The sequence below is a fragment of the Bacillus rossius genome, chromosome 7 (assembly GCF_032445375.1).
Source record: "Bacillus rossius redtenbacheri isolate Brsri chromosome 7, Brsri_v3, whole genome shotgun sequence".
NCBI lineage: Eukaryota > Metazoa > Arthropoda > Insecta > Phasmatodea > Bacillidae > Bacillus > Bacillus rossius.
Window position 1 is genome coordinate 65163367 of NC_086335.1, and position 13535 is coordinate 65176901.

The 13535-nt window shown below is 47.1% G+C and overlaps 1 protein-coding gene across 1 annotated transcript in view; it reads right to left on the minus strand.

Moving 5' to 3' along the window:
• The window catches only part of LOC134534610 (uncharacterized), a 119691-nt gene that overhangs the window by 22366 nt on the left and 83790 nt on the right, over positions 1–13535 (minus strand). The window contains 3 exon segments of the mRNA XM_063373093.1: positions 252–443; positions 2839–2942; positions 7198–7392. Of these exon segments, the coding sequence (XP_063229163.1) occupies positions 252–443; positions 2839–2942; positions 7198–7392 (491 nt within the window).

Below are 13535 nucleotides of genomic sequence, written 5' to 3' on the forward strand. Positions count from 1 at the left end.
GAGTTGCAGTGAATGATGGATGAGGGGTGCGGGGAATGACAGCGGGGCGACAGCGCTGCGCTCTAACGTGTACATAACAACTAAGACGATAAAGGGCGTTACGGCAGCGCACTGCAGCGGTGTAAGTTCCCAAGCTGATCATCACACGCTTCTGAAAAACGTAGAGTAAATCCTATCTACTCGCGACTTCTATACAGTATATATATATATATATATTCAAAGGTACCGGGGGAACGGCGGTGACACGTCACCTTGCGGTGGCGCTGCTCCATGGCCCACACGGTGATGACGAGGCGGCCGCCGATGCGCAGCACGCGCGCCAGCTCGCGGATCGCGCCCGCGCGCCGCTCCGTGGTCGCGAAGTGGTGCACCACCGCCACGGACAGCACGGCGTCGAAGCTCTCGTCGCGGAACGGCAGGCTCAGGTTGTCGCACGCCAGCACCTGCGCGCGGGGTCACACTTCCACTTTCTCTCTCTCTCTCTCTCTCTCTCTCTCTCTCTCTCTCTCTCTCTCTCCGTGCGACTTGAACCCATGGGCGTCGCCTGGCCCGTGGGTGGGGGGGGGGGGGGGGGGGTGGGTCCGTGGTCTTGTGTTTATTTTGTTTTCCAGACCTGTCGGAGGATATTTACGGTAAATTTACCAACTTTTTTTTTTACTTTGGAGTTAACAATAATTAAAAAGTTCGTTAACGGTCAGTTTCCGGTCGGCCGGTGTTCCTTTTAAAAATATTGGAACATCGGGTGGTGGCCATTGCGGCCAGTGGATGCGTTTATCTGGTGGTTCCCGATATACGTTGTTGCCCCCTCCTAGAGCCCTAGAGATTCAAAAAAGGTGTAGCCAAATGCAAAAAAAAAAAAAAAAAAAAAAAAAACTTTTCCCACAACTTGCCCCCCTCCCCCCCCCCCCCCCCCCCCCCCCCCGAGGTCGTCGGCTGGCCATCGGCTGGCGACGCCCTTGCTCGAACCCACGATTCCTCGTGTCTAACTTCACCACGGGGGCCGGTCCTCGGACACACGTCCACGTGTTGGTTATTTCATCTCCTTGTACTAGCCGGGGCACCCGGCTTCGCTCGGGGAGTATGCCTATACGAGATTGTGTGGGAGTCGGAATAAAATATGATAAACTTTAAAATATAAAAAAAGGGGGTCGTTACCGCAACGCCGAATATACCACAACGCCGAACGTACAATAACGCCAAATACCATAACGCCGAATGCCAAATTGACCGCAACGCCGACAGCTAGAAAACTGCTGTGTGCCACAACGCCGAAATACGGTAACGCCGAAAAATGTTGCTGCGTGGAAGGGGGGGGGGCACAGGAGCAAAATGAAAAACAACTGAATGAATTTGTGTACCTAACCTAACCTTAACTAACCTAACCCTTGTGACAGTCCTGCAATGACATTTTTCGGCGTTAATGTATTTCGGCGTTGTGGTAATTCGGCGTAGTGGTACACAGCAGTTTTCTAGCTGTCGGCGTTGTAGTCAATTTGGCATTCGGCGTTATGGTTTTCGGCGTTATTGTACGTTCGGCGTTGTGGTATTTCGGCGTTGTGGTGCGTCCCCTATAAAAAGTACAATTTTTTTATTGAAAATATACTCTAACTACAATACTTATATTTACAACACCTGTTTATAAACAAAAATTTTCATTTTGTTATCCGGAGTGTACATAATTGTTAGAGACCTGCAAAATTCGCGGTTCCGATGGCCTTCAGGATAGACTGCACATACTCCTGTACACTCGGACAAATAACGCAGGTTCATTGGCTGCCGACTTGTAAGTCGTCTCAGCTGGTTTGTCTGTGATTCGATCCTTCTTTGGTTGAGGGTTTATACCTGGTTGAGATTCGTCCAGATGAACCGTAAGCCAATAGCAAAATTATCTAAGAGGTATATGTGTTTTAATTCTAGCCTATCACCGAATGAATCCGCGAATTTTGCAGGTCTCTAATAATTGTATATATTTTTTCGAATTTCCTGCTCGAGAGCAAGCTACGTATAATTGACCGTGAGAAAAGCAGGAGTCTTTGAGATTAACACCACAATATTTTAAAGTTTGTCCTTGTGCTTTGTTAATTGAAAAACTAGTAGTTTGGCTCTTTAGACATTTCTACAACAGGCGAAAGCATCATACAGTATTCCCAGACTTTCAGGGTGTTTTGAAATTTTTAGGAATTGTTTGGACGTTTTATATCATTTTCGAGTATTGTAGAGTGCTCTCGAATATTCACGAAAACTTTGGAATGTTGTAGAAATTTCTAGAAAGCATAACTTTAAGCCCATATATTTCCGAAGGTACGCCCTTTAGGTAAAAACAAAAGAAAAATTCTTGTTTGAAGGGGGTCAAAGGGCTATCACTGCACGTAAGTCCCTTAATCGTACCTTAATTAGTTTTTGAGTTTTAGAGGCACGCACATTCCACTCTTTCTTTTATAGTATACATTGATTAGATGGCTTTTCCTGTGAATTTTTCAATATAGCTCTCTTGTATTACGTGTTTATTAAAAAAAATAATAATAATCCGACGAATTGACTCAATATCATCCAATACTGGTGAAAAGTCTCACTCGCAAATAAAGACGGGTTAATTCTGGTGAGAAATTTCGAGAAAAAACAACGAACGCAAGACAGATATTGAAATGGGAATACCTTGGTCGAGTGACTTACCAGGAAATGAAATTACCAACCCAACGTTTAAGACTCTTATGCCGGTGGTCTGATCGTAAAGAATGGACGCGAGGGGAGCTTTCAGGAATAAGCGACATGGACACGATCCCAGAGACCACGGCTGGTCCCCGGGACTGGAACGTCGAGCCAGAGTCAGGCACTTACCTCGTGGTTCTTCTTCCTGGCCGAGCTGACCAGCGAGTGGCAGCGGTCGGCGCCGATCTTGAACACCGAAGGGTTCACGTTCAGATACTTGCCGTTCCCACACCCTGCACAAATCACCAGATTGCTCAGAAAAACAACCACACATTTCATCTGACAGTGCTGGACTTGACGGAAACTACTCCCTGATGCGGGCTGGGGTCACCACCGACACGAAGGGAAATGGACACGCCATTTCATCGCGACTCGGAAATGTTTTGAGGAGGCTGAGGAAATCAATCCCAGCATCATAGCCACCCACTCCCTCTTAGTCATTCAGTGGTTAGTCATGACTGTGGTTATTGGCTGAGGTCGGGGAGAGGTGTCGTCCCGCTCTTGACGGGGCCAATGAGAATGTGGTCACCGTACTGCTGCACCCTCACAATTTGCCATGACACTTAGAAAAAGCTACAGTGTTTTGTGAAATACCTTGACATGAAATGAAATCGCGAAATACAGGTGTCCCTAGTCATTACCTGTGGTTGACTTTAGAGAATCCCCAATATACGAGTATCACAAGGCGCTTAACCAAGTCTCTCACATCTCTGGGAATCCTCAGCCTGTGATCCCGCCCAAGTTCATCAGACTGCACACATCAGCAGCACGAACATGCACATGAGACCCTCTCACTTCAGACTTCCCGGCATAGTGCGGGCCAGAAGTCTTGCAAGCTGCAAGTGTGGGTGGTGAGAAACGTGAGGGGGGGGGGAAGTAGGTAAAGAGAATACACATCAGTGTGCACGGCAAAGGAGGTTAAAAGATATATTTGGGCTCGCACTTTTCTCCAAGTGTTACATCCGTTCAAAATATGTCGATGGTGTAGTGCTTCACAAAATTGCGAGGATTGATTATTTTTTTGAGCAGTTCATGTGTCCAGTCGGTACTATTTTGACCCACAGGACACCGCCTGTTGTTCGGCCCTGTCAGGAGACGGCAAGCTGTGACGCAGGTTAAATACAGTCATTTAAACTCGTTTCCCCGATGCAGACACTACACCTCAGCCAATGTTTTTTGGGCATCAAACAAACATGGCGCAGATCCGGAATGAAAAGAAAAAAAAAGACGGCCTTACCTGGTTAACGTGTAATCGTGCAGACGTGGTCGTAAATTCCTCGGCGAGCTGACGGACGGACAGGTTATTTTCTGGTAAAGATGAATGGTATGTTATACCATTCAGAGGAAAACAAGAAACATCTGAGGCCAAACCACCCAGGTCCCTCATCGAGAGTCCCTGGGTGGAGAAACAAGAAGAAAAGCAGTGCTCTTGGTACGCCCTAACGGGTTTAGTCCCAAGAGGTGGTGGAGGAGAGGCCAGGCCGGGCTTTTCCCGGAAATAACTTGACGGACGAACAGAAGACAGGCCGGACGGATGGTGGACGGACAGATGACTGGCGGATTCGACGAGCTACTGTACTTCCGTTTTGAGTTTGCCAGTGGATGGAATTTGTCGGGTCGTCTGATTGGCTGCAGGTAGCCGGGATCGGACAGATGAAGGCTGCAGGCTATTGTATCTCCTGCCCGAAAAGGACAACTCCTGGGGCACAGCGGGACAACTGCACTGCGTCAGACGCGCGTGCGACGGTAGGGACGCCCTCTGGAACCCGTCCCGGAGATCACAGCGGGGACGCCGGCATGGCACCGGTCGTCGGAATGCCGACCTCGTCGACAATGCGCAGTTTGCAGTCCGTTAGCGGTCCATTGTGTCCGCTTGTCGTTTACCCCCGGAACAATCACCACCGCGGCACCGATGCTTTGAGGCTGAGCGCCGAACACACGAGATGTGTGTTGTTATCATCGCCAGTATTTCTTGCACAGCGTTGTGCGAGGTGTGAACTGGAAAGCTGGTTGCTGGTGGGTAGAAGGGGGGAGGGAATGTGTATATTATAGCTAATTTTCTAAATGGTCTTCACAGTGCTACTTATTATACACTAAAATTAAAATTTACATAATTGCACTTTTAATTTACTATGGGGTAATTTCTACGAATTATATCATTGTGGAAATAATTTTATAACGAATTTGATACCCAACTATACGTCCAAATCTAATGAACTAGATGGCCACAATTTTATATTTAAATAGGTTATCAATAACAAAAATAAAAACAATGTTTCAATAGTAAGGGTAAACACCAGAGTTCTGAAACCTACTTAGGAAGCGGGGAGAGCGGGGTAATGATCAATGATGCTGATCATAGCAACAGGTTGTTGCTCTTTAAATTACACATGGCGAAGAGCAGGTGCTATTCTCGGCGTCTGCAGGTGACATCACTGTTGGTTCGTCAGGTTGAAGGTAGGAGGCGCTGATGTCAGGAGCACTGGCTAGGATGTCAGGCGCTCAGAGGAAAGTTCTAGTGTCAAGATATGAGGGATGAGATGACATAGTACTTCACAGTCAGAGCTCGTCTCCAGTCAGAGAGACACGCTGTTGGAAAAAAGACGAGGAACGAGAGGACAATAGACACTCATCCACGTCACGGTCAAAGAAGCCCTGCTGCACTCATAGATACATGCTAATGGGAAAAGGCGAGGAATAGCAGAACAATGGACACTTACCCACGCCAAATTCAATTGTTCCCTGCTGAATCATTCATAGATTCATGCTAATGGAACAAGGCGTATGAGGAGAAGCTACTAGACAATCAGTCACATCGCAGACGACTAAGCTAGGGTCCAATGAAGAATATTTACCAGTGAAACTTGTTGAGGGAAGAAAGGATAATAGATTCACCCATGTCGCAGATAATGTAACCATGCCCCACTCAGAGATACATGCTAATGGATCTGGACCAAAAGAGAGAGGATGATAGACACTCACCCACATCTCAGGTAATGTAACCCGCGGCTCAACTCGGAGATATGTGCTAGTGGAACAATGCAAGGGATGATAGGATGATGGACACTCGTTTCGCAGACAAAAGAGCCTGTCTGAACTCAAGAGATATTTGCTAATGGATTAAAGTGAGGGATGAAAGGATGATAGACACTCACCCACGTCGCAGTCGACGGAGCCTGACTCAACTCAGATAGGCGTGCTGGTGGAACGAGGCGAGGTGGGGGAGGCCGACGGAAACTCACCCAGGTTACAGAGCCATTACGGAGCCCGGCTGCGTTCAGAGACGTGCTCTGGTGGAACGAGGTGAGGTGGGAGAGGCCGACGGAAACTCACCCACGTCGCAGTCGACGGAGCCTGACTCAACTCAGATAGGGCGTGCTGGCGGAACGAGGCGAGGCTGGGGAGGCCGACGGAAACTCACCCACGTCGCAGACGACGGAGCCTGACTCAACTCAGATAGGGCGTGCTGGCGGAACGAGGCGAGGCTGGGGAGGCCGACGGAAACTCACCCACGTCGCAGACGACGGAGCCTGACTCAACTCAGATAGGGCGTGCTGGTGGAACGAGGCGTGGTGGGGGAGGCCGACGGAAACTCACCCACGTCGCAGACGACGGAGCCTGACTCGACTCAGATAGGGCGTGCTGGCGGAACGAGGCGAGGCTGGGGAGGCCGACGGAAACTCACCCACGTCGCAGACGACGGAGCCTGACTCAACTCAGATAGGGCGTGCTGGTGGAACGAGGCGTGGTGGGGGAGGCCGACGGAAACTCACCCACGTCGCAGACGATGGAGCCTGACTCGACTCAGATAGGGCGTGCTGGCAGAACGAGGCTAGCGGGGGGATGGCCGACGGAAACTCACCCACGTCGCAGACGACGGAGTCTGACTCGACTCAGATAGGGCGTGCTGGCGGAACGAGGCTAGGGGGGGGATGGCCGACGGAAACTCACCCACGTCGCAGACGACGGAGCCTGACTCGACTCAGATAGGGCGTGCTGGTGGAACGAGGCTAGGGGGGGGGGATGGCCGACGGAAACTCACCCACGTCGCAGACGACGGAGCCTGACTCAACTCAGATAGGGCGTGCTGGTGGAACGAGGCGTGGTGGGGGAGGCCGACGGAAACTCACCCACGTCGCAGACGATGGAGCCTGACTCGACTCAGATAGGGCGTGCTGGCGGAACGAGGCTAGGGGGGGGATGGCCGACGGAAACTCATCCACGTCGCAGACGACGGAGTCTGACTCGACTCAGATAGGGCGTGCTGGCGGAACGAGGCTAGGGGGGGGATGGCCGACGGAAACTCACCCACGTCGCAGACGACGGAGCCTGACTCGACTCAGATAGGGCGTGCTGGTGGAACGAGGCTAGGGGGGGGGGGATGGCCGACGGAAACTCACCCACGTCGCAGACGACGGAGCCTGACTCGACTCAGATAGGGCGTGCTGGTGGAACGAGGCGAGGCGGGGGAGGCCGACGGAAACTCACCCACGTCGCAGACGACGGAGCCCGGCTCGAGCCCGGCGAGGAACTCGGACACCCGGGGCCAGGGGCGGTCGCGGCGTGCGGGGCGCGGCTCCACGCAGATCTGCTCATACACCTCGTGCACGTAGGCCTTCTCCAGCGCGACAGAGCGAGCCTCGCGCTCCCCCGAGCCGGACATCCTTAGCCGCACATCCCGGCCTGTGGGGGCGCGCGCGCTCGTCAGTCCGGCACCCTTCACCGTGAGGCGAGCCCCACATGTGTGTGCACCTCTGCCGACTGCGGGGGTACGCGAAGCCTTCTTTTCACTGACGAGAGAGCCAAAACCCTAAATTCCCCGAAGTTCATGTTTTTTTCCCCGTATCTTTAATGTAGCTATCCCAACCAAATCAACTGTCCGCAATGTTTTAAAGTATTTATAATGTAGCTAACCTAACCTAATTGACCTTTTAGTATCATTTTATCAACACCGCCATATTTATTTATAATGAACCAAAAAAAAATAACCGAAGATGCACAATCGGGCGTTTGGTTTCATTCGTCTGTGAAAAGAAGGCTTCCCGCGGGGGTACAACCCTTCCTCCACCCAAATCCTGAGAAATACTCAAATACATAACATATCCACCAACAAAAGGAAAGAATTTGGAACTAAACAGCATGTAAAGAGGTTATGTTACCCTCTCCCTCAGAAATAAATTCTGAATATGCTCCTGTCATTGGTTACAAAACATCCAGGGATCTTCCTACATTTGAAGGAAGATAAATATACTGCTATATTATTCTGATATACTGATATATACTGAAATATACATTATACTGATATATATATTATACTGATATATACTGAAATATACTGATTAAAATTACTTGGAACATTAACTCAGCAGGATCATCTCAGTGTATTAACAAAACCTTAAAAAAAAACCGAATACGCTTACAGTTTAAACAATCGTCGTTATTTCAGGTAGGCTACATGCTTTTTTTTTTCTGTTTACAATGGAGCAAAGCTCTAGGAAGCTGGGACATGATGTAGTTTCCGCGAATTCCCGTTATCAGAAAATACAAAGAACCCTTCGTTTACTTGTAGTGTAATCTTTTTTATTTTTTAAACAGAAAATTAATTTCTGAAAGGGTTGGCTTCATTCAAACTTTAAGTTTAATAATATAGATTTTTTTTTCCCCGTAAGCTTGCCGAAGGCTTGATTTCAGCTCTCGTTGTCCTAATGTTGGTGACATGTATTAAACAGCTATATTGTTAGTAGCTACTGGGAATACCAACTGCCATCTATCGGACTGACGTGAAGAAAGCAACGCCAGGTTGTTGTCCGGTGCTAGTCTCAAGTGCGTTCGCCCCCCGGCTGTCCGACAGACGGCGTTCTTCGTCAGCACTCGGTTCCAGTACGTCCTGGGTTCGAGCCCCCGAACGGAGGAAAGTCCGGTAGCGCTGCCGGAGGAATTTCGCGCATGAGGGGTGGTCGGTGGTCGGTGGGTGGGCGGGGGGTGGAACCTGCCCTTAATGCGCGAAGCTGCAAGTATCGATCGGTCGTGGCGGGTGCAGGGGAGTGTGGACGGGGTTCCGGGGGCGGTCGGAGACGGGTCTGGCGAGGGGCGGGGGAAGAGGGGGGGGGGATCTCTCGCCATGCGTAGGACGTCGCAAATGTCACGAGTCGCCGGCGGGTCACCGCGGCGTGTCCATCCCCCCACCCCCCACCCCCACGGGCCCTTCCCAGCCTCCCTCGCTCCTCCTGGGGGTGGTCGAAGGCACAGACCACCCCCGTCGCCGGTTTCGAGCGAGCGGGTTTCCTCCGGGTACTCCCGTCACCACCCGTTCCCGCATTCGTTCCGTCGACGCATCGTTCTCACGTCATCGACCCCCCCTCACCGTCGTCCACAGTCGAGTTATTCCTCGGGTGTCCTCGCTCTGTTCTCGTGTGTTTCTGTGTTTAGCATAGGCGTACCCAGGGAGGGGTGTTTTTGAGGTTAACCCCCACCCCCCACCCCCCGCCCCCCAGAAATAAAGGCAAGAATATAATGAACACTCATGTCATTCGAAACTCATTTTCTGAAGTTTCACACCGAGCGACGAGAGAGAACGTCACCAAGCAGCCCAATTGGTAAGTTAACGTAAACAAATTTGAATTGCAGTGGTTGGTCCATGAATGTCCACTACAACATCCACATCGACCCGGAGAATGTGGTTACTGAATTTGCCAAAAAAAAAAAAATATATATATATATGTATATATATATATATATATATATATATATATATATATATAGAAGGATTCTTCTGTAAAAAGTTTGTAAGCTTAAAAAAGTTTATTATAAACAATTATTTTTTTGGTGTTTATGCAGTTTTTCTTAAAATTCAGACCCCCCCCCCCCCCGAAAAAAAAATCCTGGTTACACCTATGGTGTTTAGTTATTTCGCTGTTTAATGGACGTAAATCTCCACCCCCACCACCCCTCCCCGAATTAAAATAAAATATATATCGACATTAAGCTAACATGCCCGCCGAAATAACATTTCAGTAACTTTACAGGAGGGTAAAAAAAAAACAAAAAAAAAACAGATTATTTTCAAGTACGTATGGTATGTATTTCATGTTTAATGTAAAGCTATTTTTATTTTAAAACAACATTAGGAATACTTTTTTTTACTATAAAGCAAGGGTAACCAACTATACTTATCCTATATTACCTCAGCAAGGAGCCTAATGAAGTGTCTGCTTTGTGTATTTAGACGGCTCCTGAAGTTCCATTTCTGTGCGATGGTGCTGCTATCTCTAAGATTTTTGCCTTAAAAATTGTACGTCCGCTAGAAGGCGTTGGAACCAAAAAGTCAATTAAGTTAAAAATGCCACACTTCTTGAAAATTTCGCCAGTAATCACTGAAAATGATTTACCAAATCATTCCGGATTATTCTCTACCTTACCCGAATGTCTTGGAATACCGCCCTTAGTTACCTTCTACCGTACGATGCATAATCGCTGGACTGTCCCACTGTGGCAAAACGCATGTTATAGGTACTGCGTGATTTGTATTATTTGAGGGCGTTAGCCATAAATTTACCATGTCAGCATTCTTACGTCATATGTTTCTTCTCGAATTTTCTTCACAGATATCTAAAAAAATATCCTCTTGAAGGAATAAAAAGTCACGCAGTTGTTAATAGTATTATGATCAATAGCGTGACCTTTTACAGTTGGAAAACAACTTTTAGTAAATATCTAATGACAAGGGTCAGGCTTTTTTTTCACGAAAAAGATTTGAACGCCAATTTAGATTGGAATAAGTTTTCTTCCTTGCTATTGGCAGCCGTCTGCCAGAGGAGTCACTGTCTAATTTGACGGAGCCACTAAAAAAAACTCGTTTGCTTCCGCGCTGAATTACAATGATTGGTGTTGTAACACTCGACATGCACCTGAAAAAAAACTCAACCAATCATGAAACAATGACGATCATACAGTGCGCACTGTAAATTTTTCTTTGTAAATGGAACATAAATATTCATGTAAAATTACAGTTATATATAAATAATTTGTACATTTACATGAAAATAACTATCGCTAGAAAAAGGTTTCGGATTCTTATCCGGGAATATATGCTTTGTGTTGTCCCAGTGCCCCCAATAGTTGTTCAAGTTATTTGGAAACCGTTCCTTGAATAGCTTTCCAGTATTAACTGTGCACATTAATAAGCATAATACAACAAAATAAAGTCAAATTGTTTACTATTCGAATATCTTTTCCACGGTGTAAAAAAATTATGCTTTGAAAAAATACATCAATTAAAATATAAAATTATGCGTGAATTTTCGTTAGTAAAATACTCAGTATTATCTCGAGAAACGTAACTTATTTCATATATGCAAAACTAACGATAGCCTTGCGTTGTGCAATGTTACAGTATATTCCTTGCGGTGTTACAAACTATTTCTTAGATACTTGTTTCCAAAAGGAATATTTTGTAAAAGTCACGAAAAAAATATTTTTTTTTTCTGTGTACAGTCGCGCGCCTTGATGGCGCAATGGAAATGGCGCAGGGCAATGACTTCTCTTGCAGACGGCCTCCAATCACAAGGGAGCAATCGCTAGCGAGGGCATACCGTATTGCAGTCTAACGAGCGATCAGGTTATTTCGTGAAAAATACGCGCTCCTTCTTACTGTGGTTGACGTTGCTAAGCGGGCGTCACACTGCGTTTCTGCCGCTGGGAGCTGAAAATTTCCGTAGTGTTTAAAAATGCTGCGGATGTTGTTGAATTCATTCGTCTTTTAATTTACGTACCTATAATTATCAAACCAGATACTACTAATTGCATGATAATCGGCTTTGGTAATGTTTTAACGATTATTTTATGAAAATTATTATTGGTAATGAAATATATTTTTAGGTTGAAAAATTTTTTAAGCATTTGAGAGCCGTATTAATAAAAAAATGGGGTTGTCTGTAAAGTCAGTTTACGGACGATAATTTAACGTGAAAACGTCATAAGAAAACATTGATCAAAAATTGCATACTTTTTAATTTTCAAATATTATTTACAGTTTTTTAAATTTAAATTTATTTATTCGTTTGAATATAATCACGAACAATTTAGTTATAGAAATAACCTGAAATCAAATCAATGTCAATAAATTTGAAATGTCGAAATTGGACAAATAAATCAAATTTTTTAAAATTGCCGCTTTTAAAAAGCCCGCCTTAACCTGTTTGATATTATGGAAGATTTTCTCGCACAGTGGTTGGCCGGTTCATTGCACGCTCGGCTCAGGCGGAACGTGACAATGAGTCATGCTTTTTCGTGCGGGCAGCCGGCGTTCATCGATTTATAAATAGAGACCGGAAAAATTCACGGGTTCATTTCATTATATGCTATAATCCAAACAACTGTATCTTTATATTACCTTTGTGGTTGACTCGCAGTTTATCTGAAAGACTTTGAGCCAATGAAAAAAAATTCAACCAAAAAAGTATCGAATCGCAAGCGTCCCAGTCGACAGGTGTCACGAGTCAGTAGCCAGTGAGCAGGTGGCATTTGCCGGAGTGTGTAGGGGATTGTGGAGTCCATCCTGGAGGTAGACGAAATCGCGAATTTTTCCAGTATCTGTTTATAAGACGTTATCACCAGGGACCGGAAAAATTCTCGTATTCAATGACATCTAGGATAGCCTCCATTATCCTCTGCACATCTCAAGTAAACACGCGTGTTCATTGGGTACTAAATTGTGAGGCGTCTCCACTGGGTAGCTTGTGATTCGAGGCTTCTTTGGTCGATGGTCTCTCATTGGCCCATAGAGCTCCAGTTAAACTGCGAGCCAATAGCATAACCAGCAGAATTGTACACATGTTTGAATTTCAGCCTATCACGAAATGAATCCGCGAATTTTTCCGGTCTCTAGCTATCACGTCAAAAATACAACGATATGTTAACTGTGTGGTCTTGAAAGGCTTCGAGGGATTCGAAGGGCGGATCGGGGAGTGGCGTCGTCGCGGCGTGGAGGCAGCGTGTGCCCTTGGTGAAGGGAGGGACATTGATCGGAAGGGCACCCACGCTTCGAGAAAGGGATGACGGGAGGGGGGGGGGAAGGACGCCTGCCCCTGCAGCATGTCCGCGTCTGTGGGCGTCTGGACGCCTTCTTGCCGCCCCGATTACAACCCCCCCCTCCTCCCGCCAACACTCGGGGAGATCCTTAGCCGTGAACCTGTGGGTCTTTCTGAAGTGAAACTTCTTTGGGCGCGATGGGAGTAAGCTTGCGGAACTGCGGATGCTGCGTTGACCGAGCAACCGTTAACCAAAAATTTAATTTGTCTCCCGGACCGTTTGTGGAAAGCATCAAGTTATCAATAGGGGCAGGCATTTTTCGCGAAAAAAATATCTGAACACCCTTTAGACTGCAACAAGGTATACTCACACCAGCGGTTTCTTCCTCCTGATTGGCGGCCGTCTGCGAGAGAAGTCGTCGCCTTTATCTGACAGAGCCGCTCAGGACGCGTTTGCTTCCGCGCTGAATTACCGTGGTTGGGTGTTGTGACAATCGACATGTACTTGAAAGAAACTCGCCCAATCACGAAACACGGACGATGCTACAGTTTTTTTATGACTTTCAGCTAGTCCCAGAATCTTTTCGTGAAATGTGCATGGCCCTAGTTATCAAGAATTTGGCGTGTTTTTGCTATTTGCAAGGGAAACCTCTACTCCGGGCACTTTTATTGGCTGTGCTAGCAGAGTTGCGTGAATGTTGGTCTTGACCTGACGTGTTCTCCATCCCTTGGAACGTGGCGTGAAAACGAAAGCCCGCCAGGAGGAAATCACGGAATTAATCACCTAGTGACTCGACA